General features: G+C 38.8%; 1 protein-coding gene across 1 annotated transcript; it reads right to left on the bottom strand.

Moving 5' to 3' along the window:
• Positions 1–30: 30 nt before the first annotated feature.
• LOC135200069 (transcription factor A, mitochondrial-like) lies at positions 31–16,803 on the bottom strand. The gene is made up of 6 exons (XM_064228342.1): positions 16,647–16,803; positions 11,561–11,706; positions 9,732–9,834; positions 8,007–8,211; positions 6,894–7,018; positions 31–169 (listed from the first exon to the last, which is right to left on the bottom strand). Exons 1-6 carry the CDS (start codon positions 16,724–16,726, stop codon positions 70–72), a joined length of 759 nt encoding a protein of 252 aa, XP_064084412.1. The 5' UTR covers positions 16,727–16,803; the 3' UTR covers positions 31–69.
• Between the last annotated feature and the right edge of the window lie 10,150 nt (positions 16,804–26,953).

Genomic DNA, 26,953 nt, shown 5'->3' on the forward strand with positions numbered 1-26,953 from the left:
CAATTCCGGAGTTCTTTGAAGCCTACGTTTCTGGACTGGTTTTTCCTCCCTACCACCTGATGGGAGTCCCTATTCATCTGGGAATTTGAAGTTATGTTTTGGGATACGCTTCAGGTCTTCCAGCTGCTGGTGCTGTCGAACCAGGTCAGATCTTCCAGCTCTTATCATCCTGAAAATCAAAAGGGAAGTAATTAGAAGCTTCACTAAAAATTGGATGTTGCAAAAATATTTTTCATTTAAAAGGAAAGAATAACATGTGTCCAGCACCCAATCAACTCTATTACTTCTAACCAAATATGTGGCAAGCATACCACTGACAGAAAAAAATGCTAAATTAATGATAATTGCACTATCACAAGAAATCGGCTTCACTGTATGAGAATTAAAAAAATTAATGATGAAACAAAATCCTGCTGAGCAGAGCAACACAACCAACTCTTAAAACATCTGGTCACACTAACTTTCAGTAGGACCCCTGACTGGTAGGGGGTCATTTTACTGTTAGTTAGACTGAAACATTATGAAAGTCTGTTTTAAGAATATTAGCCCTATTTTAATAATTATAAAGGAATTTTGTTTCAATAAACATTAACCATTTTAACTGCAGTAACAATTGCTGGCAATTCAGATATTAAAATGGTGGTTACAGGTAGTCGTTGCCTACATACCCTGCTTTAGTGTTCCACTGAATACCGTGGTGAAAGGTTCTCTCTCAACTGGCAACTGTCATCTGTTAATCCATTCACTCATATTTAAGGTAAGCAGTGGTATATTTTCATGATTCCTTTCCCCCTGGAAAATGGGTGTACTTGCTATTTGATGATGTGCATTTTGTCACTTTGAATTCTATTCAAAGTACTTTAATGCCGGCTGGAATGTTTATGTGTGATTACCTTTGATTTGCAGAAAAATGTATAACCAAGAACACTTCTGAAGAAATGGTAGAAAAGTATACTTAAAGTCATCAATTCTTGAGGAAGAGACAGTGGCATCTGCTTAGGAAAATTATAGGTTGCTATTTAAGCAACTCAAAGAAAGCCCCAGAAACCCAGCTGCCTGTCCTGAGCCTCAGTGATAACTAACAGCAACCTGATGCTAGTGGTAAATCACTTGTGGAGTATCCCCCTGCTGCTATGTTGCCATCCTTTCACTTGAACAATTAGGCCTACAGTTTGGCAGTATATCAGTCTGAAAATGAAACTGCTGCTGCTATAAGCATATCCAGGTAGCTCAAGCTGTACCATTATTCATAAATTCCTGCCAGTCTCAATCAAGACAACTACTGTTATGCCACTTATGACTTAAGCTTACCTCCAACAAAAGGTGGGCTATCCATACTCATGCTTACTCTTCATAGTGGGATCCAACTAAACTGTCATACATGCAAAAATGTTCATGTAAAGAATTGATGCAAAGTATTTGAGGCCAGAGAAGAAAGTATGTGCTTCTGCCAACACAGCAATATGAAGAAAAAATACCCAATCTTGTCATCAAGCAAAGTCATCAGAAACCACGTGATGATCCCAGACAACTCTGCAGCCAGAATAAAAAATGCAGTGATACCAGGTCAAACTGTCCAGGGAGATAGCACTATCAAGCTATGCTTGTTAGCCACAAGAATGGAGATGCTGCCAAGTCAAACTCCTATTGGGAGAAGGTAGGGGTGCCATCATCTCATATGTGAAGGAAGACTGCCGGCAAATACTGCCGAATTCTAAAGAGATGGCCCTCCTGACTTACCCACCAACTTCTCAAACACAGAACTGCTACCCATGTTCCTGCCAAACATGATGGCTTCAGCAAAATGGAAAGTATGACAACTAAGCCCTCCCTCCACCAGATGATGACAGATAGTGCCCTCAACTCAAGCTCCCCACTAACTACAGGGGAACTCCTGCTGCTAATACTCATTTGACAAATGGGTGATGTTCCAAGCAAGGCAAACTCTTCAGCTTTATGAGGTGCTGTGCTGCAGGCACTAAGAGTTCTCCTAACACAAGAAAAACAATACATATTACAAAGCTTGTGACCTGGCTGTTATTCCAACATAAAGGAGCACATGCATCCATGCCAAACTTCCCAAGCAGGAGATTGCCACCAGCCCAAACTCTCCATGCAGAATGTGGTGATGCCACCAAGCCAAACTCTCAAGGTAGATAAAAGGATGTACTTGCCACAAAGCCAGTGTCTCCACCCAAAAGGAGGAGGAGCCTTGAAGCTGAACTTCAGCAAGAATAAAGTGCCATACACCCACTCTCTCCAAGCAAATTTATTGATGTGCCATGCCACCACACCAATTTCTCCCAGCAGAACAAGCTCTGCAAACAGAAGAATAAATGTGGTGCCAAAGATCAATCTCCAAGGATGTAAAGCTACCAAGCCAAACTTGGCAAACAGCAGAATACGGTGGTGCTGCAAGAAAACTCTCCAGGGTGTTGCTACTAGGCAAAACTCTTCAGCCAGAAGATAATAGCATTGCAACAAAATTATGTCAGTGGTATCGTGCTAGTTACTCTATATAATCATAAAGGATCTAGTGCCCAGCCACTGCCACTTGGCAAAAGGCCTCAGCTAGAAAACATTGGGTTGTGCCAGCAAACCAAATCATTATGGGTGTCACCCAGCCAATGTTCCATGAAGATGGAGGTTTGTGGTGCTACCAAGACTAACTCTCTAGCCAAAATGAGGTGTTGCCACCCAACCAAACTTTCCAGGTACGGGAAAGGTTGTGATGACACCAAAGCAAACTTTCTAGGCAGAAGGGCTATGGTGCTACCAGGCCAAACAGTGGGAGAATGTAGTATTAGTAAAGCCAAATTTTCCAAGCAGAAGAAAAGAGTTGCCAAGTTACTCTCCTGACAGGAGAATGAAAGGGTCACACCAAGCCAAGCATTCCAGAAACACTGAAGAGTCCCTACCAAGCCAGACTCTTCTGGCAGAATAAAGATGGTTGAGGGGGTTGGCCACCATGCCAAGCTCTCCAGGTAGAGGAGCTCATGGGGCAACCAGGCCAAAAACCCTCCCAGTGGAGAGTGGTGGTGCCTACAAGCCAAATGTTCCAAGCAGAAAAGAGTTGAGGTGCCACTGAAACTAGCACTCTACAGGTGATGCCACCAGCCCCAACTCTCCAGCAGAAGCAGGTGGTGCTACCAATCCAGGTAAAGTTCTTCAGCCAGGTGTTGGTGGTACCACCAGCACACTCCAGGCATGAGAAATGAGGTGGTGCCAGCATGCCCAACTCTCCAACTCTGAGGAGGAGGTGGAGCCAGGAGGAGAGATGAGGTGCCACTAAGCTGAATACTGTGGTTAGATGAAAAGGGTTGGTGTTAAAAATATGTATAACCATTCCAGCCTGAAGATGATGGTGATGCCACAAAGCTAAAATTACAAGCAGAAAGAAGGGTTGTAGTGTCTCCAAGATCTCCTAGCAGGAAAAGGAGAGGCCAAACTTTCAAGGCAGAAAGAAGTGGTGGTGCTACAAACCAAATACAGTTTCTTGGGTAGAAACAAACTAAAGCGGTCATGATGCCAAACTCTTTGCCAAGCCAGGCAGATAAGACTTTTTGTGCACATGTTTCTTCACAGGAGGTGGTGGTACCAAGTCAAGAGGTGGCACCACCAAGCCAGACTTTCTAGGCAGAAGAAAAGTGTCACTACCTAACCAAACATTGCCACCAAAAGAAATGATACAGAACCATGAAGCTGAAAGCTACAAAAAAGAAGCAGTCAAACTTTCTTACCAAAAGCAAAGTACATGCAAGAAACGCTCTCCAGGAAGAAAAAAGGACCATGTTCAAAACTTAAGTCACGACTCAAGTGATAATCTGCCAACTAGCCAAAAGAAAGTTTTGTGGTGACAAGCCAACTCCCCAGCCAGAAAGATGTTGGTGCTTCCTGGTACATACTAGATGGCAATGCCACCAGGCAAAATTCCCAAGCAGTAGCAGTACGTAAACCTCAGACCAAACTCTTTAGGAGGTGGTGCCACAAGGTCAAACACCCAAGCAGGAGGGAGATGGTGACACCATGACAAACTCTCCAGGAAGGAGGCAGTGCCACCAAGCCAAACTTTCAAGGCTGAAGGAGGTGGTGGTGCTCCCTAGCCAGACAAATTATATAAAACCAACAAGCCAATGCTCTAAACAGAAATGAGAAGCCCTGATGCATTGTGCTCCAGCCAAAGAATGATGCCACAAAGCCATACTCTCCAAGAAGAAGTCTCCAAGCACAAGAAGAAACAAACTGGCTAGAAAAACTTGCAGGCAGAAAAGAAGGAGGTACCACCAATATTACCAGAAGGGAGGTGGTGCCACCATGCCTGCTAAATAAGTTAGTGTGCTGCAGAGACAAATCTCGCAGCCACATGAATAAACCGAAGGTAACAAGCAAAAACTTTCAGCCACACAAATGGAGGCGGTTCTGTAGTCACACTGTCATGTCAGAGGAATAAGAAGAGGCATTTTAATCATGAAAGGAGACTAACTCAATTAAAATCTCATTCACATCACAAAAATGGGGCCTTCTGCTGTTAAGTCACTCTACATATAAATACTGCTCCTCAGCCTGAGGAGCAATGTACGCTAAAGTTACACTTAGGCAAGGTCTCCCATGTCAAGAAGGATAAGAGTACAACCAAGCTGCAGATAATGAGCAGGTTGCCATAAACAACTCCAACAGACATCTGCAGGACCTAGTTGATGCCAACCTTACCTTGCTGTGCAAGCTCACACCAAAGTCTGAAACTTCAAGGAAAACTACCCCTATGTTGCCACTATGCCATCAGAGGAACCATGCTGCCATATGTCAAGCTTTTCACGTCTGAAAGGTGAACTCAATCTCTCAATTATGAAGACACTGAATTCTCCGAAGATGGACCTCTCCACTCCCTTCAGCATGTCAAACATGAAATATGCTTGTACTCTTTCTATGGAGAAAGGTTCAGTCAGATGGGCTGTAAGGCCTGCTAAACCTACCTTTTCTGCTAGAAGTAGTTCTACAAGCATGAGAAGGGAAGTGCAGCAGGCACATCCTCCCATTACTCAAGACTATTGTCAACTATACCTACAAAGAGGAAGTGTGAGGTAGCTGTCTCAGACCTAACCTAACCTTGGCTGCTCCAGCTAACCAAACGCAAGATTTCTGTTGCTTCTGCCTAGTTAAATGCTCTGGTCAAAAGGGAAAGAATGCTATATGCCTAGCCCACGGAAGAATGATCATTTCATACATAAAAATTGTTTTACACTGCTACAAACACAAAAAGAATGAAGACCCTGACTTGTGTCTTTTTGTCTGAAAATTTGCTACAAAACTGTAGAGAAGTCGGCGATGCACTCCTCACTCACCGAACATGATGCCACAAAGTCCATAATCTCCAAAGTTCAACTCGAGGGCAAGGAGGAGATGGGAGACAAAGAAGCAGGAGAATGGGGGAAAGCTTTCTCCCTCTTCGACATTTCTTGCTAGAAGGGGGTGGGGAAGATTCACTCCTTCTGCAGCTCTTCTTGCTGGAGAGCAAAATACCTCTAAGAGTCCAGCCTCTTGAACATAGCTTGAAACGTCTCCGATGGCTCAGCTAGAGAAAGAGATGACGTCACTGACGAACTAGATGACATTATACCAACAGGAGGAAGAGATGCCATCACAGCTGACATCATAGGCTAAGAGGATGCTGGGAGAGACACCACAACATCTCAAATGGCAGCATTGGTCAATGGTCTCACTGGCAGAGCGATAAAGGGCAATCCAGCAAGCGTCAACGTTGGTAAAGGTGTCGTGCTAGGAGGCAGCACACAAGATCCAAAGTAATGTAGGCCTGGAGGTGGGGGAGACTGCCACTGGAGCCGGCGTGGGTGTACGAGCCTCCAAGAGATGCGAGAGAAGGTCATCCAAGGAGGGGGGAACCCTGTGGGCATCTTGTTTGATTTTGACTCTGAAATAAATCAAATAGATGTAGCCACCTCCCTCCCAGGAAAGACATTGGATACCGCAGAAGAGAGAGGGAGCTACATTAAACTATCATCCTGTGCAACTCACGATGCTTCTAATGACGAATCAATGGAAGAAAAAGGAGACGGGTACCACAGAAGCAGGGGGAACGCTTGTGGAAGAGGGGAATGCTGAAATGTTCAAACGAGGAGGCGAAAAACCTTCCCAAGAAGGACTAGTAGAAACTCTCTGATGCTCCTTCTTCTTGTAAAATGCCCTCCACTGCAATTTAGGCCAGCAATGACATTCTGGACAAGGATTAGTAATTGTACAAAAATTAGAATGGCGCCTACTGCATGTCATATGGGGATCTGTAATGGAAGCAGCCAAAAACCTAGAGCACAGAGAACCTTGAATGCCCAGTCACGTGCGTTGATGAGGCTTTGAAGAGTCGGACTCCATGATAACAAATCACACACAAACACACTGAAAAGAAATCATGGGCAAACAAAGCAACCGGCTTGGAAGGAGAACAAAAGCGACTGCTCTCCAAGGAGGTCAAAGAAAGACTGGTGCATTACGAGGTTCCAAACCCAGTCGGTGACCAGTATACACAAGTTGCCAGATGCCACACATTCCTTGCTTTACAATTTGATTTTTTTAACTAGTTTCCAGCTGGCCTAGAAAATTATCCTCTTGTTAAGACCGGAGGGTTGTTCCGTGTATGAACAACTGCTGATGTTATGTTTAATACTCCTCTTCAAAAAGGTGGTGGTGCTGCAAATGTGTCGACTAAAAAATTTAGGCTATTGATACTGTCACATGCCAGACAATGTAAAAGAAAATAAAACTGACATTAAAGTTCTTCCTTAAAAATACCCTAGTTTATTTTATCATATTCTACAACCAAGTTACTGCAGTCCCAATGCCATACTGAAAAGTTGATAATTATCAACTGAATAACTTACTTCAATTCCCATTCATGTAATTCTTTTTGGTACTGCTCACGCGCCTTTGCTGCCTTATCCTTGTAATATTTTAAATCCGATTCAGGCAGCTGCTTCCATCTAGTAGCTGCTCCATGCAAAAACTCCTGGAGAGGAAAAACTTAAATTTATGACGGTCCCATTTGCAAGCATTAACCCATTTTATCTGCATTTGCTGCCATTAATGTTTTTATAAACTAGGTTTACACAAGGAACTAGTGTCTCAAAATAATAATGGAAAATTATGGCAATCAACATGCAAGGGTAAATCACAAAGTTTAATTTTATTGGATAAATAAAACCAGCCACAACAACGATCGAGGTCAAAATAATCTACTTTACGGGATAAGAAAACTAAAGGGAAGTACTATTAAATAACATCACGTAGTTGCCCTACAGGAGCAAGTAGGTTGTCTCTAGAGTTCTCCCCTACATTCCAGGAAAATTTTAAGCATTTATAGTCACCAATCAACCATAGCTTGCAAATAATACATATATAGCAAGTGATCTCTCACCAAAGAGAAAAATAACTATAAGCTAGTCATTGTAGCCAAGAGTTGATGAAATTGATTCCTTGTTTTTGATGCATCCTGATTAAGAGTTCATTAACGCATGTTTAAAATACAGAACTTGCAGAACTTTCATATTTGTAAACAATTTAATTGTTACTTCCTCCCATGCTGCACTACCCTCATCAATAATTCTGTTTTACAATTTGCTTTGCTTTGCTTTACTTTATATCATTTGACATATAAAAACCAAGATAATTACATGAAACATAGAATACTATGGCCTTACAATAAACCCTGGACATCTGAGAAAGCAGAGCTATCTCATTAAAAGAACCCTAAGAAGCTCCAGCTCATCTATTGTGCATGAAATATAAAAGCACTTTCAAACTAAACTAAAAACAACCACTTATATGCTATTAAAATGCTTCCAACTAATAAGGATTCTAAAATTCATAACTTAATAAAACACATTTAACAACAATGTCCATAACATTTTATCATTTGAGGAAAGGGAAGACTTAGCAATAAGAAGTAAATACTGACAATGTTTTTAAACCTGAAATTCAAGTTTGGTACTTCTTACCTTAAGTGTAGCACCTCCACGATCTAGGGTCACTAAGTATAAAGTAAATGCATTGCCTGGGTGCTTAGGTTTGCCAAGCTCTTCACTGTCCTTTTTCTTGTCCCTTTTCACTTGTCGTTTGTGTTTGTCTTCCAGACGTTTCTTTTTTAACTTGTTTATGCTCTCTACCTGCATTGGTGTTAAACTATTCATGTACTTCTCATACCTGTAAAATATACTTTAATCAATAGGGGTTAACATAAAAAGCCCTTGAAAAAGCTTTCACATTTAAAGAAGCAACAACTCTTAGCAAAAAATCCATACAGCATTTCTGTAATACTTAAATAATTTCTCTCATATGACTACAAAATACCTATGGATAAGGAATCAAAATTTGTCAAGTTTTCAATGACTGCTTCACAAGACCTTGAATAAGAGGTCTAAACTCTGTGTATGAAAATACCTATGGATAAGGAATCAAAATTTGTCAAGTTTTCAATGACTGTTTCACAAGGCCTTGAATAAGAGGTCTAAACCCTGTGCATGAAAATGTTTAGCTACATCAAAAGACAAAAGAAACCTGGGTTTTTGAAGCCTGCACATATAGAACCTTCATTGCTTTACCCTACACTGTACAAGCCCTTTCCTATTTGCAATAAGTCATATGCAAAATTCAGGTCTTGACATACAGCAGAAAGTATACAATTTATTAATAAATAATAAAAACAATTATTCTATTTATCCCATTTAAAATTCTAGCTTGTGGCACACAAAAACATCTACTTTTCTGTGAAGAGATCAAGAGAGGAATCAGTTGTATTGCTGTACCAGCTTGGCCAGCAATGCTGTATGACTGACATACTTGTGCAATTGTTTGGTGCTCCTAAATACTTTTTTAAGAACTAAAAATGGAAAATCTTTAAGATGCTTTGCATTTTTCCTGGATATACAAAACAGAAGTTCTTTATAATGATATACTGTCAGAAAAAGTTGATCCAGTTGTTGCAGCTTGATTACAAAGTAATTGTCTATCACAAAGTAAGAGGGTGAGGGTACTGTCCACTCCCATGACTGTCAAACATCCTTTTCTTCAGCAAACAGGAACAAATGAGGGGATGGTCAGGAGAGATTATGATAAAAATTATTCAGGTTTGTAGACCTAGGAAAAAATGCACATTATCAATAATGTTTGTAATCTATTCATATAACTATATGAACCTTATTCTTTTGTAAGGAGCCTCACTAGCAATGTCCTGAATGAATCAGAACATGAAGTTATGCACATATACAGTACCAGGTTTATACAGTCATTGCCTTAGGTAAGAGAGAAATGAGACATTCCATCACCTCCTGGAAAATTTACTTCCTGGTCAAGGGTTTGAGTAAGGGAACTCTTTCTGATCCTATACTGCCTGGCATCTGATATGAGAGGCTGATAGAGCCCGGTGCCTGAGTTTGGTTCACTAGGAAGAACCATAGTCAGGAAAGGTCTAAGGATACCTATCTTCCTGTTTACCAAGCAGGAAATTAAGTTCAGTAAGCAGCAGAGTCCATCATCCAAAGATGAATGGTACCAATATGCTTCCAACCCTTGTTAAAGAGAGGACAGAGTTTTAACAAATGCAGACCTAAGTATTGGGAACAAAAATCGCAACAGTCGCCATATAGCTTGGGTAAACCTAGTATGTCAGACCATGTAAAACCTAGGATTTAAATATCCTATAGAAATTTTCATAACTAACTCACTTTCGATCAAAGCCTTCTTTTTCATGCCGGTACAAAGAGACCCATCTCTCTTTTTGCTGAGGAGTATATTCATTCCAAGTTTCTGCAAGTTTCTTATTCAACTCTGTTGTAAGAAAAAGAGTTCTCAGTAATTGTTAAAATCTTAAAATAGAATTACACAGTAATTCTATTTCAAATGATTAGAAAATTCAAGTCTCAAAATGTTCTGACAATAAGATCTGATAGTTTCTGATAATTATTGTAAACTACTGTTGTAATGCTATTCTAATCACAGTGACTTTCTTGATCTATGTGGATTTGAAATAATGCACAATAAAGTACTATTAAAGAAAAATTTATGTTTGTTTGACAGAACATGAGGCCAATTATTTTCTTAATATTGTACGGCTGAGAGAAGCACTAGCAGTCTTATCAAGTGAGCTGTGAAGGTAGCACTTCTCTAACTTGTCCCACTATAATTTAGATCAATTTCTTCACTCACATACATAATTTTTTCTTCTAATTTTTCTTAACTTTATGCACTGATACTGATAACTCTTAGGTGACTGGCTAGCAGTGGTAATGGAAGTAATTTTGCTAAGCAATTTTTAAGAAATCTATTTCCTTGAACCAAAACCTCATAGTATTAAATGAAGCATCATTTCAAGTACTACTGTACTACTAATATCTCAGTGAAAGCACAACATGCATTAGAATACCTTGGTATATGTGAAAGTACAATTACATTTAAAAAAGTGGTTACAAACGTTCTGACATTTAGTCTCATTTTGAAAACTGTCGTTAATGTCATGGATATTAGGACTGAAAAAAGAGTAATGAAAATGCTTTTGTGAATTTATACTGCCACACATGTTCAGCATTTCTTCAACATGGATGAATACTGAACTACTGAATAAAAAGAAACACATGAGAATGTTCACTTGCTAATAATAGTTAATATACATAGCTGAAGCAAGCTGCCAGTCCTCCCCTTTCCCCCCAAAATCAAGTTGTCTACCCCACATCAATATTTTTTTTCTAAAAGGCATGATTTTCTGTTTTAGTTATTCTCATTTTCTCAATTTGACAACGGTGTTATAATATACTGAAGAAAAAGAAAAAAAACTGTTAGCATTGTTTGAATGTATATTCCTATTTCTCCCTTTAATGCTTCTGTTATATTAATGAGAAGTAATAAAAAATCCTCATAGTAGCAAGAGTCTCCAAATGAAGAAACAAATCCACAGTTATGTAAATGTACATATATTTAAATTTAAAAATATATGTACATTTACATAACTGTGGATTTGTTTCTCCAATGAGAAGTATGATAGTAATGAAATTGCCTAGTCTTGGAATGCAAATAATTCCTGTACTTTGATACCTTTTGGAAATAAAACATGCACAACTCACATTATTCTATGTTATTCAGAACAAAACCTTCACATACATCAAGAAGTCAAAGTATTCCAGTTCCAAGGCAGAATTGAAATTCTGTTTAGCTTGCAAGTACAGTAGTAGTTATTTGTTAATAACTATTATACAAAAACTTTGTAAATTTAGTGAAATGAATCCAAACCAAGACCTTAAGAGGCCTTCTCAGTCACTAATAATGGTTTCCACCATATCAACTGCTACACACAAATTGCTTTGAGAAAAAAAAAAAAACTTTAATTTGTCTTTTGTACCTACAACCTGCAATCAGAATCTTGGGAAATAAACAAAAATCTTTTACAAGAAAGCTGCCATTCAAAAAAATGATGATAGTAATCAGCATAATAATTTACACAACTAAAAATATAATCATATATTTATTTACAATATAAAATGCATGGTAGATAAGTACATACCCATGAAGGTCAATTTTGGATACTGCACTTGATACTTGTCCCGAAATTCACTTAACCATCTCAAGTAGGCACTGGCTGGTCGTTTTGGCGGGGGAGGTAAACCGAGCTCCTCGGCTACAGTTTTCTTTGTAGCGGCTGGTAATACCCTATAAATAACAAACATAAGAAGCACATCACTATTAACAAAGTCACCATAAATGGCACAATACCTTTTAAGTATGCCTCCAGTTTCTTTGAAAAATTCAGTTATAACTGACAATCAAATTCTGCAACACAGCAGAAGAGGATGAAAATTCAATGTCTGCAGAGAAAAATTAAGTAAAATCTCTACAAGCCTATAGCAAGCCCTAATTAATAGCCGAATGAATAAGAAATAAGGAAACCTCTTGACATGGACACAAATTGCGGTTCCCTAACCTAACCCAACAAAGTTTCCTGTTATCCAAGTCACCAAGCCAAATTTAACTGGGTAAGGAACTCTGTAGCTGCCAAACTTAACTTGACTCTTAAGCTATGGCTTTCTTCTATGGGGAAGATGTCAATAAATTATCTAAAAAACTGAAACGTGAAACATCAGAATCATTATAAAAAGCCAATCTGTTTCATAAAAACAAATGTGTTGTTTTCATAGCTTTGGGCACAAGAGAATTGGGACATATTTTCCAGAGTGGAAAAACATAGAGAAACCTATGAGTTTCATATGCTGGTAGCCACCAAGTCTAGCCCACAGCACATACCTTAGGCTATTCAATTATGATAAGATGTACGAACTAATGCAATTGGGTTGTAAAGCTTCAAAAGAATATTCTAAAACAGGCCTATGCAATGTTACCAAACATGAGCTATAGTGGCCAGTTGTCGCTAAGGATTTTAGACCTAGCCTTAGCTAGGTAAGCCTACAGATATGAACATGACAAACCAAAACTACTGCCGCAACCTGGTTTCTGTCAGTCACTGACTGGAATACTTACTGCTTTTGGCTGTGTTTCTGTTTGTTTATATTTAAGACAATTGCTGTTTTCTGTTTGTGTTTTTGCATTCATCTTCAAGAGGTTGATACTAAACACTGTGCCCTTTTGCGTTCAACTGTTAGTTATCGAACCAGAGGAGCATGGTAGTAATCTTTGGTTTTACCATATCACTGTTGGTAGTGCTGTCACAGTAAATGTCAGCAACAGAATGCACAAAGATACTGCCTTTCAATACAATACATTGGCTGGAGAGTATATGACAGGGTGAATATAATGCAGGGCAGGCAAGATCATTTAAGGAATTTACAGAGATACAGGAAATTTAACTATATCCTGCAGAACACTGGGATGAATGTGTAAAAAAAAAAAAAAGCTGGTAAATTAATGTATAGTAGCCTATTAGGGTAAATGACCAAGTAACGACGTAGCAGCCACCTCTCTAGGAATGCAGCAACTTTCCAAAAACGTGCTTGAATTATGCCATTACAATTTAGGAGAAAACACTTCCTTTGAGAGGAGCAAAGAGGTCTTCGTGTGCTACTTGGATAGGCCACAACTCTTGACTGATGGTCGTGGCAGCAAATTCAAGTACAGGCAGTCCCCGGCTTACGATGGGTTCGGCTTACGACATTCCGAGGTTACGACGCTTTTCAATTGCATTCGCCAGAAACTATTTTCAGTTTTACGACACGTTCCAGGGTTACGCTGCTCATGACACCAATCTAGCGAAAGAAATAAGACTGCAAAACTGCAAAATAATCAATATTTGAAAGTTTTTATTTTATTAAAAATGTAATATAAATGCACTTTACAGAGTTTTCAATACAAAAAATGCATTAAAAGTAAAGTTTTCTTAGGATTTTTTATGATTTTCCGGCTTACGATGATTTTCGGCTTATGAGGCGTCTCAAGAACGGAACCCCCATCACTAGCCAGGGACTGCCTGTACTTTCTCGGGAAGGTGGCAGCATTATGAGATCAGTGGCCGCTGCGTTGCTCCTCAGTCATTCACCCTAGTATATACACATCCATTTCTATGCTTAGTGAACAAATTACATTAGTAAACAAAATCTGTGCGGCCATCTCCTTTACATTCACTGTAATTTGCAACAACGTTATTTTATATGTTAATTTGGAAGAATAATGTCCTACTGATAGGCTAGTATAGCCTAAGCTTCTGGGGTAAATCTGACTTAGCCTACATCAGCCTAGACTACTCAAATTGTGTTCTGCTGTCGTAATGTAACCGGGTTACGCAAATAAAAATTATGTTGATGGCAATAACAATAATGAAAAATTGCAAGACCTTCCCTTGCATTCTTATAGGGTAAACAATCCCGGACGATCCGTCGTCAACACGCTGGCCGGGTTTTAATCACTCGATATCTAATTGGTGAAACAAGAATACAATTTCAACTTTAAGCATACCATTCCAAAGATTGAAGTTTCGTCAACATAATGTGATATATGAAAGCCCCATACGAACTAAAATAAGCATGTGACGCTCTTCGTAAAATATGTTTTCAAGGCAGTTTTGAAATCCAATATGGCGGCTATCGTCAGGCTGGCCGGTCTAATCACAGACAATCCACCATCTTTCACAGCCTTCTCAGCACTCATTTGAACAATGTTAGCGTATATATGTAACGTTTTTCGATCTTTCTCAAGATTGCAGTTGTAACCCGCACAATAAAACAACATTTTGTCTCCTATATTAGTGAAAGTATGAAACTTGTTATTCCTGGGGTCATGGTTGGAACCGAATTCATATTTACCTTGTAATTGATGGTTTTATCCTTACTGCCATCACAACTGAAACTCCACAGTGCTTACTTGATTGTAATTATACACATTATTGGTCTTAATCCACTCCAAATTGCACTTGAACCACATTGCTGTTCCTGGTTCCTAAGAGCTCACTCCACAAACACAGTTACGAGCAGCAGACAACGATACTGTTTGTGAGGTGCAAAGCTTTATTTCCTTAATTGTTTACTTTACGCATTATTTAGTTTAACTTTACTTTGTTACTTCAAAATGTTTATTTAATTCATGTCTATTATCCCTTTTTTGCAACCAAATTACCCCCAAAAATTACAGATATTTCTAGAGTAGATACAATCCAATGTTTCTAACCTTGTTGTACATCTGGCTACCGAAAACCATCACCTTCTTCTTTTTTTTTCTAACACTTTTCATTGATTTAAGTCTATATTAGTATTTTGATTTTTTTTAATAACTGTATGCCAGAAATAAATGTAACCTTTAATGTTTGCATGCTAAGAATGGCAAAATCATTGTTACCACATTAGTGGAGCTTCACAGGTACGCCGATGCATTATTATAAACTGTTTCCATGAATTCTAGTTGTCATAGTAATGCAATAATTATAAAATTGCTTTAATATTTATGTATATATACTTCCAATACATAGGCTAATTTCACCCATTTCCACGTTTTGTGTAAGTCTTATACCCAGATTGGAGGGTGAACACATACCAATGGGCAATAGTGAATTCCATGTGAAATAAAATGCACGATGAAATTTTAAATTATAATTAAGAGTGAATCGTTCGATATATCCACCAATGTAAACTATTATTAGATAGATAGATGGAAAAATCATACAAAATAAGTTTAAACTGAAGTAACTTTCAGACAGAGAGAAGGGAAGGTGAAGGAAGGAAGAAGGACAGGGGTGGCGGTGGGGGTGGGGGTAGAGGGTAGGTGGAGCTTTTAACTGCTGTGTTCGTATCCATTTCTGGATAATGGAGTTTTTGTCTCTTGGTACAAGGACAAGTGTCATTATTCTTTACGATTAGTGATTCACGATACCCTTATAAATTACGGCACTGGGTGTAATACACTATAACAAAATCTCTATCTGATACGAGTGTCCGTTACAGAAATATTGCCAAAAAACGTGCTTGCACTGTCTTATGGGGCGAAAACAGACAAGAGGCCCAGGGAGCAAAAGCGATTACGTCACACTACGGCGGCAATCCAGCAGTAAATCATCTTCATATATCCAAAAAGTAAATAATAAAGATACCTATATATGCGCATTATGATTATATCAATTACATGAATAGCTGATGACAATCTGCATGAATAACTGGTAAACTGTTCTGCAAGAAAGTTGAGTATAGCAATTCATTTACAATTGGTACGAAAGTCAAGATGTCGTGACGTCATAATACAGGACTTAATTGTTATGATGAGTGCCCCAGCGTCTATGGGTACAAGTGGTGTGCGGATTTATCACAGGAAATGGGAAGTTTGTTGACACAAGCAACTCCGCAAACATCGAGATGGCGTCAATCTTCCAAACTTTTTTTAATCGCAAGTAAAAATTTTGAAAGTGTTTTGGTGTTGTGGGCCTGTGTTGGCCACCCTTTTCATTACCCTCTGTTTAAAGCTTAAAATATGGCCTTAATTTCTAACTTTGGAGAAAATACTTACTTCGAAAGGAGAGCAGAGGTCTTTAGCTCCGTCTCTCACCACCAACTCATGACTGATGACCATCTCCAGTGTCAGGATGTGTTAAAGTACTTTTTCGGAGGGTGACCAAACACGCAGTAGTCAGTGAGTTGGCCAGTCCAGTCGGTTGTTTACCCTATAGCCTAAGCTTCTAGGGTAAATCTGACTTAGCCTACGTCAGCCTAGCCTTCATAAATTGTGTTCTGCTCTCATAATAAAACTGGGTTACCCAAATACCTAAAAATGATGATGACGGCGATAACAATATTGAAAAATCACAAGACCTTCCCTTGCATTCTTATAGGTACCCGACCAAGACCAGGCCTAAGCTGCAAGCCATCCGGTTGTCTGTCCAATAAAATAGAAGGAATGATCGACAGCCTACAAGTTTGTGACCCTTCAATCAGCTATTTATTTACGTTAAAATCTATTAATAACATCCAACAGCATAATAAGCACTGGCTAAATAAAACTGATTAGGTATAATTAGCCTATAGGTAGGTAACTCGGCACGGGCTCGACATCGCGGTAAAGGCTAACATTTCCATTGCTTACAGTAATCATTTCCATTAACCTGCGACATAAAAAACCAAACAACACTAATTATCATGTCTCAAAATGATAATCTGACTCACCATGAATTAACGTTAGGCCTCAGTATCGTCCTCGACAGGTTTAGCCGTGATGAAAATAACCGCGCAAGGGAGAGGGCCATGATGTTTGGCTCCTCCTTTGATTCTTAAATGAAAACAAACGGAGAATATGTCAAATGTTACAGAGGCTACGGTGTTATTAGGTTTGTTCTTTTTTGTTTCTAATTTCTATGAATATTTACTTGTATATGAAGGTAAATATTTATGCCTTCAATTCCACTTTGATAGTAAAACTTTCATCGTTATCAAACAATCCACTTATTTCATAACCAGGGTTATACTTTATTTGGCTCTACCGTCATCATGTGATTCGTTCGGGATTCGCTTTTCTGAATCGCAAACAAGATAAAGGCATTAATCAGTTAAAAACCTTTATTTGCCATGGAAATATATAAAATCGTTGTGTTTTCCACCGATGCACATGACACTGAATGAAAGAATATTTTATATCTATATCATTTAGATCCTGCTGCAAATGTAACTCAGCGCACATCCAAAGCACGGAGCATCAAGGAATCGCAGACCGTTCGTAACAATGTAAATTAATTTGCACCACAACTTCCGCATTCTCATTGATTGTTACGCTTTGTAACGTCGTTAAACTCGAAACAAAACAGAACTACACTGGCTGCTAGGCACCTAGACTCTTCTAACTCATTATTTTCCTGGTGCTGCATCATGCAATCGTCAAAAGATACGAAAAAAATCTTTATGAAAGTGCCAACTTTAGATCAAGTTAACTAGAGCTTAAGTATTTGGTTTTGTTTAGTAAAACTTTATTAATGTTTTCCTTTTATAGGAACAAATAGCAACTGGATAAGATAACGGTTGAATGTTATCAAAATACAGGAGACAGGCCTAACTAAACCTTACTCAACCTTATAACTACCCAAGGACGTGTGCGTATGTGCTTTATTGATAGTATTTACTAATGACATGAATTAAAATCATAACGAATGAATAGGCCATACAGTCTCAAATAAAATTATTTAATAATTATTTATATGAATCAAGTAGACAACTTTTTACAAACTTTATTATGATTAACTATAATAAAATTAGTTTTATATATTTATTGAATAAAAACATAGTAAACTGCTCAAAGTAGCAAATTATTATTATTTACATGCGTAAAGCTAACACAAGAATCACATTGCTATAAGACCGTTTTTCCAATTTTGAGGGATGCATACTCTAAAAATGATATTAAAACTAATCACAATTAGTTACCGAAGAATACTGCTAGCGAAACACAATCACTCCTGACTTCATTCGAAAGAAGTAACGGAAGGTAATTGGAGATAAAACTGAGCTATAGCCTCTTTTAAAGCATATGCAATACGGTAGATCTTTGGCCTTTAAGAAGCTGTGATGAAAAACAGCTCGTCTTCAAAAGGGTTGCAATACAAAATTTAAAGGATCTTGAAGAATTCCTCCACATTTTTCACTTTTTGTCCTTTCTCTCTATGCAAGTGTCTTGCCATTTTATCTGAACTTTAGTTTTGTTGACCAGATTGCCAGATGATATTATTATTATTATTATTATTATTATTATTATTATTATTATTATTATTATTATTATTATTATTATTATTATTATTATTATTATTTCTCTCGTCCTATAGGGAAATTAAACCTTGTTATATCTGATTGTTGTGTATAGAAAGGAAGCACTGAAACCAGAATGAAAGTTAAAAGAGAGAGAGAGAGAGAGAGAGAGAGAGAGAGAGAGAGAGAGAGAGAGAGAGAGAGAGAGAGAGAGAGAGAGAGAGAGAGCTGGGAAATTACGCAAGAGGGTTACCAGTGTGACAAATGTGGCAAAGAGCCCTTGATATGGGAACAATTAATAAACGCCCGGATCTACAAGTCATGCCACCATTTGCTTTTAGAAGAGACATATTGATATAGTAATGATTACTATTATTCAGAAGAGTTACCCTGTTCATGTGGAACGAGGGTATTGACTTGAAATTCAAGCTTCATTAGAAATAAATAACAGAAGGTAATCAGAAACACAGAGTGTCCATAAAGTCCCAGTACCTTTCTGAGAAATAAATACTTGTAATGGTACTGGGATTTTATGGACACCCTGTATATTAAGCAGAAATAAGTTATTAGAAAAGGAAAAATAAAAACAAATTTAAAAAATGACAAAAATATAAGTATATCATCAAAATATAAGGAGAATTGTTTTAGAGTAGTAATGCAATGAATCTCCCTTTGAACTTTTGGGGGTTCGAATGACGCAACATCCTCTGGGAGGATGTTCCCTTAGAGGAAAAGAAAAAATGTTCCCATAGAGGATAAGAAAAAATGTTCCCACAGAGGAAAAGAAAAAATGTTCCCACAGAGGAAAAGAAAAAATGTTCCCATAGAGGAAAAGAAAAAATGTTCCCATAGAGGAAAAGAAAAAATGTTCCCACAGAGGAAAAGAAAAAAATGTTCCATAGAGGAAAAAGAACAAATGTTCCCCATAGAGAAAAGAACAAATGTTCCCATAGAGGAAAAGAACAAATGTTCCCACAGAGGAAAAGAAAAAATGTTCCCATAGAGGAAAAGAGCAAATGTTCTCATAGAGGAAAAGAACAAATGTTCCGTGAAACAACCGTACCCGTTTAATCGGAGATGCTTAAATAACCCCATGCATAATTGAAGGAAAATATGACAATATTTTAGGGGAAAATAATGCCCTAAGAAAGATTATTTACCTATTGTGCAATAGCGAAGATGCAATGCATTACTACCCCAGTACTATTCTTCTTGCATTTCAGTAACTTTCTATCCGCTTGTTGATTCATTAATTTATTTTCTCTTCTTTAATAAGCGAGATCTCTCCTTTCTGAATTTCCCTTTACCTTCTCTTACTTCCTGATGAACAACGTATTCTTTGGAAGCTTGAATTTTAAGTCACTGGCCCTTTTGGTGGGCTTGTTCCACGTAAATAGATTTCATCTTTGTAATAATAATAATAATAATAATAATAATAATAATAATAATAATAATAATAATAATAATAATAATAATAATAATAACAAAATGGTAATGAAGAACAGTAGGAGAAGGAAAACCAACCTAAGCATGGCATGGATAGACTATAAGAAAGCCTTCGACATGATACCACACACATGGTAGTAGCCATGATTCCCATGACAAAAGTACTTCAGAAGATGGATGCCGGCTACCAACTCAAGAAAAGAGGCAACAGAATCAACCATCTGATGTTCATGGACGACATCAAGCTGTATGGTAAGAGCATCAAGCAAATAGATACCCTAGTCCCGACTGTAAGGATTGTATCTGGGGACATCAGGATGGAGTTTGGAATAGAAAAATGCGCCTTAGTCAACATACAAAAAGGCAAAGTAAAGAGAACTGAAGGGATAAAGCTACCAGATGGGAGCAACATCAAACACATAGATGAGACAGGATACAAATACCTGGGAATAATGGAAGGAAGGGATATAAAACACCAAGAGATGAAGGACACGATCAGGAAAGAATATATGCAGAGACTCAAGGCGATACTCAAGTCAAAACTCAACGCTGGAAATATGATAAAAGCCATAAACACATGGGCAGTGCCAGTAATCAGATACAGCGCAGGAATAGTGGAATGGAGGAAGGCAGAACTCCGCAGCATAGATCAGAAAACCAGGAAACATATGACAATACACAAAGCACTACACCCAAGAGCAAATACGGACAGACTATACATAACACGAAAGGAAGGAGGGAGAGGACTACTAAGTATAGAGGACTGCGTCAACATCGAGAACAGAGCACTGGGGCAATATCTGAAAACCAGTGAAGACGAGTGGCTAAAGAGTGCATGGGAAGAAGGACTAATAAAAGTAGACAAAAAACCCAGAAATATACAGAGACAGGAGAATGACAGACAGAACAGAGGACTGGCACAACAAACCAATGCACGGACAATACATGAGACAGACTAAAGAACTAGCCAGCGATGACACATGGCAATGGCTACAGAGGGGAGAGCTAAAGAAGGAAACTGAAGGAATGATAACAGCGGCACAAGATCAGGCCCTAAGAACCAGATATATTCAAAGAATGATAGACGGAAATAACAACTCTCCCATATGTAGGAAGTGCAATACGAAAAATGAAACCATAAACCACATAGCAAGCGAATGCCCGGCACTTGCACAGAACCAGTACAAAAAGAGGCATGATTCAGTGGCAAAAGCCCTCCACTGGAGCCTGTGCAAGAAACATCGGCTACCTTGCAGTAATAAGTGGTACGAGCACCAACCTGAAGGAGTGATAGAAAACGATCAGGCAAAGATCCTCTGGGACTATGGTATCAGAACGGATAGGGTGATACGTGCAAATAGACCAGACGTGACGTTGATTGACAAAGTCAAGAAGAAAGTATCACTCATTGATGTCGCAATACCATGGGACACCAGAGTTGAAGAGAAAGAGAGGGAAAAAATGGATAAGTACCAAGATCTGAAAATAGAAATAAGAAGGATATGGGATATGCCAGTGGAAATCGTATCCATAATCATAGGAGCACTAGGCACGATCCCAAGATCCCTGAAAAGGAATCTAGAAAAACTAGAGGCTGAAGTAGCTCCAGGACTCATGCAGAAGAGTGTGATCCTAGAAACGGCACACATAGTAAGAAAAGTGATGGACTCCTAAGGAGGCAGGATGCAACCCGGAACCCCACACTATAAATACCACCCAGTCGAATTGGAGGACTGTGATAGAGCAAAAAAAAAAAAAAATAAAAAATAAAATAAAATAATAATAATAATAATAATGGGTTAGTATAACGAGTCCCAATCCTAAACTCTTGTGGGGCACGATCGATTTTTGTTTTTCCAAAAATGATTGGTGAAACTTTGTGCAAAGCAAAGTAAAAGAAATTGGACATCAAACTGGGACGAGAATAGTTCACAGACCACCAGGAGACAGTAAGTAAAGGAACTGACAGATGTAGCACTGTCAAAGACTACAGAGACAGAATGTTTTAACGAAAAACGTAAAACCGCCAACAGAGCCAAGGAATTCGGCCCAAAGGAAGAAATATGTCTACTGTTTTCTTTTGCTAGAATTTTCGAAAGCTTATGAAAGGTCAAAAGCAACGATGACAGATTCGTTTTCAGGCTTCTCAAAAGAGGATGGCCCTGTTCCAATATTACTGAGGGCTTTGTTTTTAGTTCCAGTTTGAGACACTTTTAAAAAGTCCGACTCTGAGAGCCTCGTGTTAAACTTTAAACTTAAACCCACAATATGGAGGAGCAGAGTTTGTGTCCAAAACTTTTCAGTTCAAACACCCGCTGAAATGGAGGAGAACTTTATTTGTATTTCGTTAAACTATTTGTTTGTTTGTTTGCTTGTATGGTGTTTTTACGTTGTATGGAGCCAATGGTTATTGGTTATTCAGCAACGGGACCAACGGCTTTACGTGACTTCCGAACCACGTCGAGGGAACTTCTGTCACCAGAAATACCCATCTCTGACTCCTCAATGCAATGCCCGAGAATCGATCTCGCGGCCACCGAGGTGGCAGGCAGAGACCATACCAAGCACGCCACATATCTTAAGCCACCCTTCTTTGGCTATCCATTTTAATACGGCTATTTTTTCCGCGGAATCTGATGTGGCAAGTAAATAACTCTCCATTTCCAAATGATTGAGAGCACGTTATAAACTTTGAGTGCGAATGATAGTAATAATAATAAACTAAATAGACAAATAAGACAATTAGGACATAATTGTCTACTCACATTTCCCCATCTTTCTTGGTACTTGGTGCATTTCTATGATCTGCATTGCTTACGCAATTTTAACGAACAAATTACGATACAAACCTCTCGATCTGTGCCGCTCCAGATCGCCCGTTCAAACTCGGCCATAGCTGAATCTTACGCGAAAAATGTTCCATACCTCTAAATATACAGGGTGTCCATAAAGTCCCAGTACCATTACAAGCAATAAATACTTGTAATGGTACTGGGACTTTATGGACACCCTGTACAGTAAATTCATTTAATGTACAGCCGTCATCAATTGACAATCCGTGGCCATAAAAGAGAGGATGCAAAACCACTACAATAACGTATGTCAACTTAAGTAGTAGAAGTGAAATCATGCTTTTTGAATCTACTAAATACATTCGAAAGTGTCCCAGCCTGAGAATTCAGTCCGCCATCAAGAAACCAAGGTCTAGAGAATATATAGGTATATCCTGTACTATCTAGACCTTGGTTTAAACATTAACCGATGTAGAAAGGGAAATAAGGTGGGGAGGGGGGGGGGGGGGGGGGGGGGGGGGGGGGGGCGGGGGGGGGGGGGGGGGTGACATTTTTTTTCCCGAAAGAAACGCCTCTGGAACAAGACCATATACCCTCACGCCAGTCCTGGCACGTGTTAATAATTAAATGCTCTATAAAATACAGATAAATGGGAGAGTCTTCTTCAACACTGACAGAGGCAACTGACCTCCCGGGGGAGAAGACAAAACTAAAATCTGACGCCGAGCTCTTCGGAGTCACAGGAAACGCTTTTGGATTTTGTTTTTGTCATTTTGTTCAAACATTCAAAAGGACGAAAAAGATTCACTATGGTGAAAGCCTTCCCTTTTCTACGCTCTCTCTCTCTCTCTCTCTCTCTCTCTCTCTCTCTCTCTCTCTCTCTCTCTCTCTCTCTCTCCTCTCTCTCTCTCCAGCAATGCTTTGCTTGGACTAGTGCAATGCATCGGGCGTCTGAATATATTTAGAAATTAGGTATGAGGTTAATATGATTTTTTTTCTGGATTTTTATACCGAATTTTCTATGAAAACAGAAAAAATCAAATACACTAATAATTCCTGCAGAGAGAGAGAGAGAGAACAGAAAAACTCAAATACACACATAATTCCTGAAAAGAGATAGAGAGAGAGAGAAAGAGAGAGAACAGAAAAACTCAAATACACACATAATTCCTGAAAAGAGAGAGAGAGAGAGAGAGAGAGAGAGAGAGAGAGAGAGAGAGAATGAAAACAGAAAACTCATATACACTTATAATTCCTGAAGAGAGAGAGAGAGAGAGAGAGAGAGAGAGAGAGAGAGGAGAGAAAACTCAAATACACTTATATTCTGAAAAGAGGGGAGAGAGAGAGAGAGAGAGAGAGAGAGAGAGATAGAGAAAATACACTCATAATTCCTGAAGAGAGAGAGAGATGAACATGAATCATTTCTATGTTAATACGTTGTGATATTTAGATTTCTGTTTCCTTTCCAGGTCAGAAGAGAGAAACTTTCAGATATTTTGCCAGCGAATGTAATGACCTAAACCACTATAATAGCAACGTCATTCTATCACATTAGAACAATTTTCTATCACCGGTGAAAACGAATACTTTTTCTGGTATTTTTTTCTAGCACCTTCGTGTTGTAATTTGTACCTAGTAGCCAGTATTTTTCAGTTTGAAAAATTATAGTGAGAATATGCGCGATTACAATCCTGGCATGGCATCATGCAAGGATAAAGGTTTGTAACTAGATGCTTAGAGATGTCGACCCATAAACAAACAGCACCATACCACACTACACCACACCACATACACACAAGCACGCACACACACACACCAATAAATAAATAATTTACATACATGTTTGCGTGTGTGTGTGTGTGTGTGTGTACAAGTGCATATGAAACACCAGAAAATTCAGTAAAAAATTTCTATGCTGAACATCAGTGCCGGAAGAAAATCACTCGGAAAATTCTGAAAATAGCAACGAAATCTCTTTTAAAAATTCTTTTATTACAACGAACTTAACCCGACAGCATCTACACCCATTTAAAAAAAAAGGGGTGAACTGAGAAGACCACATTTGCAAAATACCCCCAGAGAATACAAGATGCACTTCTACCGAGGCGAGACCGACCACAGAAAACCAACCAGTCAATATGTGTCATATAGGTTTGGGAGTAGAACTGCGAAGTCCGAAAAGTAGTCGTTGAACCATTTTGGAATTTGCCGCCGCCTCCGCCGCCGCTTCTTCTTCGACGCAACCCCCGCGAGTTTCTCTGTCTCCATCCGACTGGGAAAACAGAAGTTGCAGACCAAGAAAGCCGACGGTCATCAACGATTTCAGTCAGTTTTATGGAATGAAAATGTCACCGAATCTTCCAAGTGGCGATTCCCTTACCAGATTCCAGTTTACAGGGGAGTTTTATTTACCTGGAACCTTTCAGTGCATTTAAAAGCACTTGCGTACAGAAGGCATCTAAAGCCGATTTCCAATTTCTTTGAGGGAGGATTATTCAGGGGATTATTCTAAAAACTGTTTTCGAAATCACTATCACAATCTGTTCACATGGAGAGAGCTGATGAACAGCATAATGAGAGGATGATAATAGGCCTATTATTGGCCTATTTGTTACGTGGTTTCCCTTCAAAGACAGATAGACTAATAAGGTCACAAACTATTTTTAGTTATGTGAACTTATTAGTCTATCTGTCTTTGAAGGGAAACCACGTAACAAATAGGCCTATCCTCATCCTCTTATTATACTGTTCAGTAGCTCTTTCCATGTGAACAGACTGTGATGGTGATTTAGAAAAAAAGTTTGGCGCGCAAACTATTATTGGCTACATGTTTACCCTGACCATAATTTCTCGGCATCACCAAATCTAATCAAATACGAAATTTCGAAACGAATCAATTTTGTCCCTCGAACCGAGCCCAGTTTTCCCATTTCGGTGAATCTGGCCCCTATTAATCTAGTCCGAAACTTGACGGTCCTTAGAGGTCTGCGATCGAGTTATTCCATTAGTTTGTGGTCCTTGGCACGAGGTTTTTTCTGTGCGCGTCGGTTTGAGCACAAAGACAAACCAAAGGTCATCTCCCACCGGAATCTCCGTTTGCTTTGGAATGGCCGAGTTTTATTTTGCCGATATGTGCACGCGTGTTTTCCCCCAATTACTTTTTCAAAAGGTATATCATCGAGGTTTTTTTTCCCCCCGGTTTCAATTCAACTGGCTTGCCAATTCTTTTTCTTCGTCCGTTTTGGTGTAGATGTGTGTATCTGTTTGGGATTCTTTAACGGATTATTCTTTCCCTTTAACCTTCATTTTCTGGAATTTAATTTTGACAACTGTAGGCTTTACAATTGAAATAAGAATCGTTCCATCAAACTATAGAACATTACGTATCTCACAAAAATTTTAGAGGAAAGATATTTACTTCTACATCACGGCTCTCTCTCTCTCTCTCTCTCTCTCTCTCTCTCTCTCTCTCTCTCTCTCTCTCTCTCTCTACTTTTTTTCTAACCACGAAACCGATATCTTGGGACGAATTGATATCAAGGCATTTTGCATTTTCTAGTGGGGCGTCTTTCAACACTGAATCCTTGGTATTGTTTTTCATCATTCGCACGGGATAGCATTTTAACTCGAAGCTTTACATTCCATTTTCCCGCCCACATTTTGTCTCCGGGATTGTTTGTGATCTTGTTATTTTGAGAATTTTCCAATGCGCTGCGTGGAAAAGGTGTCAGATTTATGTATAAGCTGGAAATATTCCCAGATTTTTATATGAACGGCAAAACCTTGTCGAACTTATTCATGAACTGGGAATTTTTCCAAGATTTATATATTGGACCTGGGGATATTTTTGAAATATTTCCAGGCGAGTTGGGAGTGTATCCAGGTTTATATGTGAACAGGTAACATTTTCACATTCGCACATGTAAAGGAAATTGACACATGAAATGTAAATCATGTTAGGTTTGTGCATGAAGTGAGGTTTCACTCTGAGAAGGGTTTGGTCTTTCTCGAACTCGGTCAAAAGTATGACAGTGGCATCTGTAATGAAATGGATTATGCGTCCGTCCAGTACTTGGATGGGTGAGCAGTGGCAAAAGCCAGAAACGACTGGCACAAAAGCCTGGTGCAAATGGAAATGAGACACAACGAGGCCTCTTATGCCAGAAAAATGTAATGAGTAACAATCCTAATTTAGTAGAGACCTGTTGATCGTAAATTTGAAAGGAAGCCTGACAGAACAAAGCCATCAGTTGGCTAAGACAGAATGGAGATGGTAGGTTAAGACGGAAGAAAAGGAGAGAAATGTATTAAAGGACCAAAGAATGGGGCAGACCCAATAGCTATTCGGGGTTATTTATCGCTTCCTAGTTTTCAAGCTTAAATAACCATTAACTGGATGTGTGGCTATAGGGCGGATCCTAAATATACGCGTCGGAAGGCAAAGGTCTTTTTGGATGAAGGCATGCATGCGATATCTTTTTCCTTATTACGATTATATATATA

This window comes from Macrobrachium nipponense, chromosome 26 (genome assembly GCF_015104395.2).
Source record: "Macrobrachium nipponense isolate FS-2020 chromosome 26, ASM1510439v2, whole genome shotgun sequence".
In the NCBI taxonomy this organism is placed as follows: domain Eukaryota; kingdom Metazoa; phylum Arthropoda; class Malacostraca; order Decapoda; family Palaemonidae; genus Macrobrachium; species Macrobrachium nipponense.

Excerpts from the sequence above, each read along its gene's own strand:
- LOC135200069 (XM_064228342.1), bottom strand. The coding sequence starts at position 16,726 with ATGGCCCTCTCCCTTGCGCGGTTATTTTCATCACGGCTAAACCTGTCG. Across the intron at positions 11,707-16,646 it reads AGGCCTAACGTTAATTCATG|GGTATTACCAGCCGCTACAA; the intron begins GTGAGTCAGATT and ends TGTTATTTATAG. Across the intron at positions 170-6,893 it reads TTACATGAATGGGAATTGAA|GATGATAAGAGCTGGAAGAT; the intron begins GTAAGTTATTCA and ends TTTGATTTTCAG.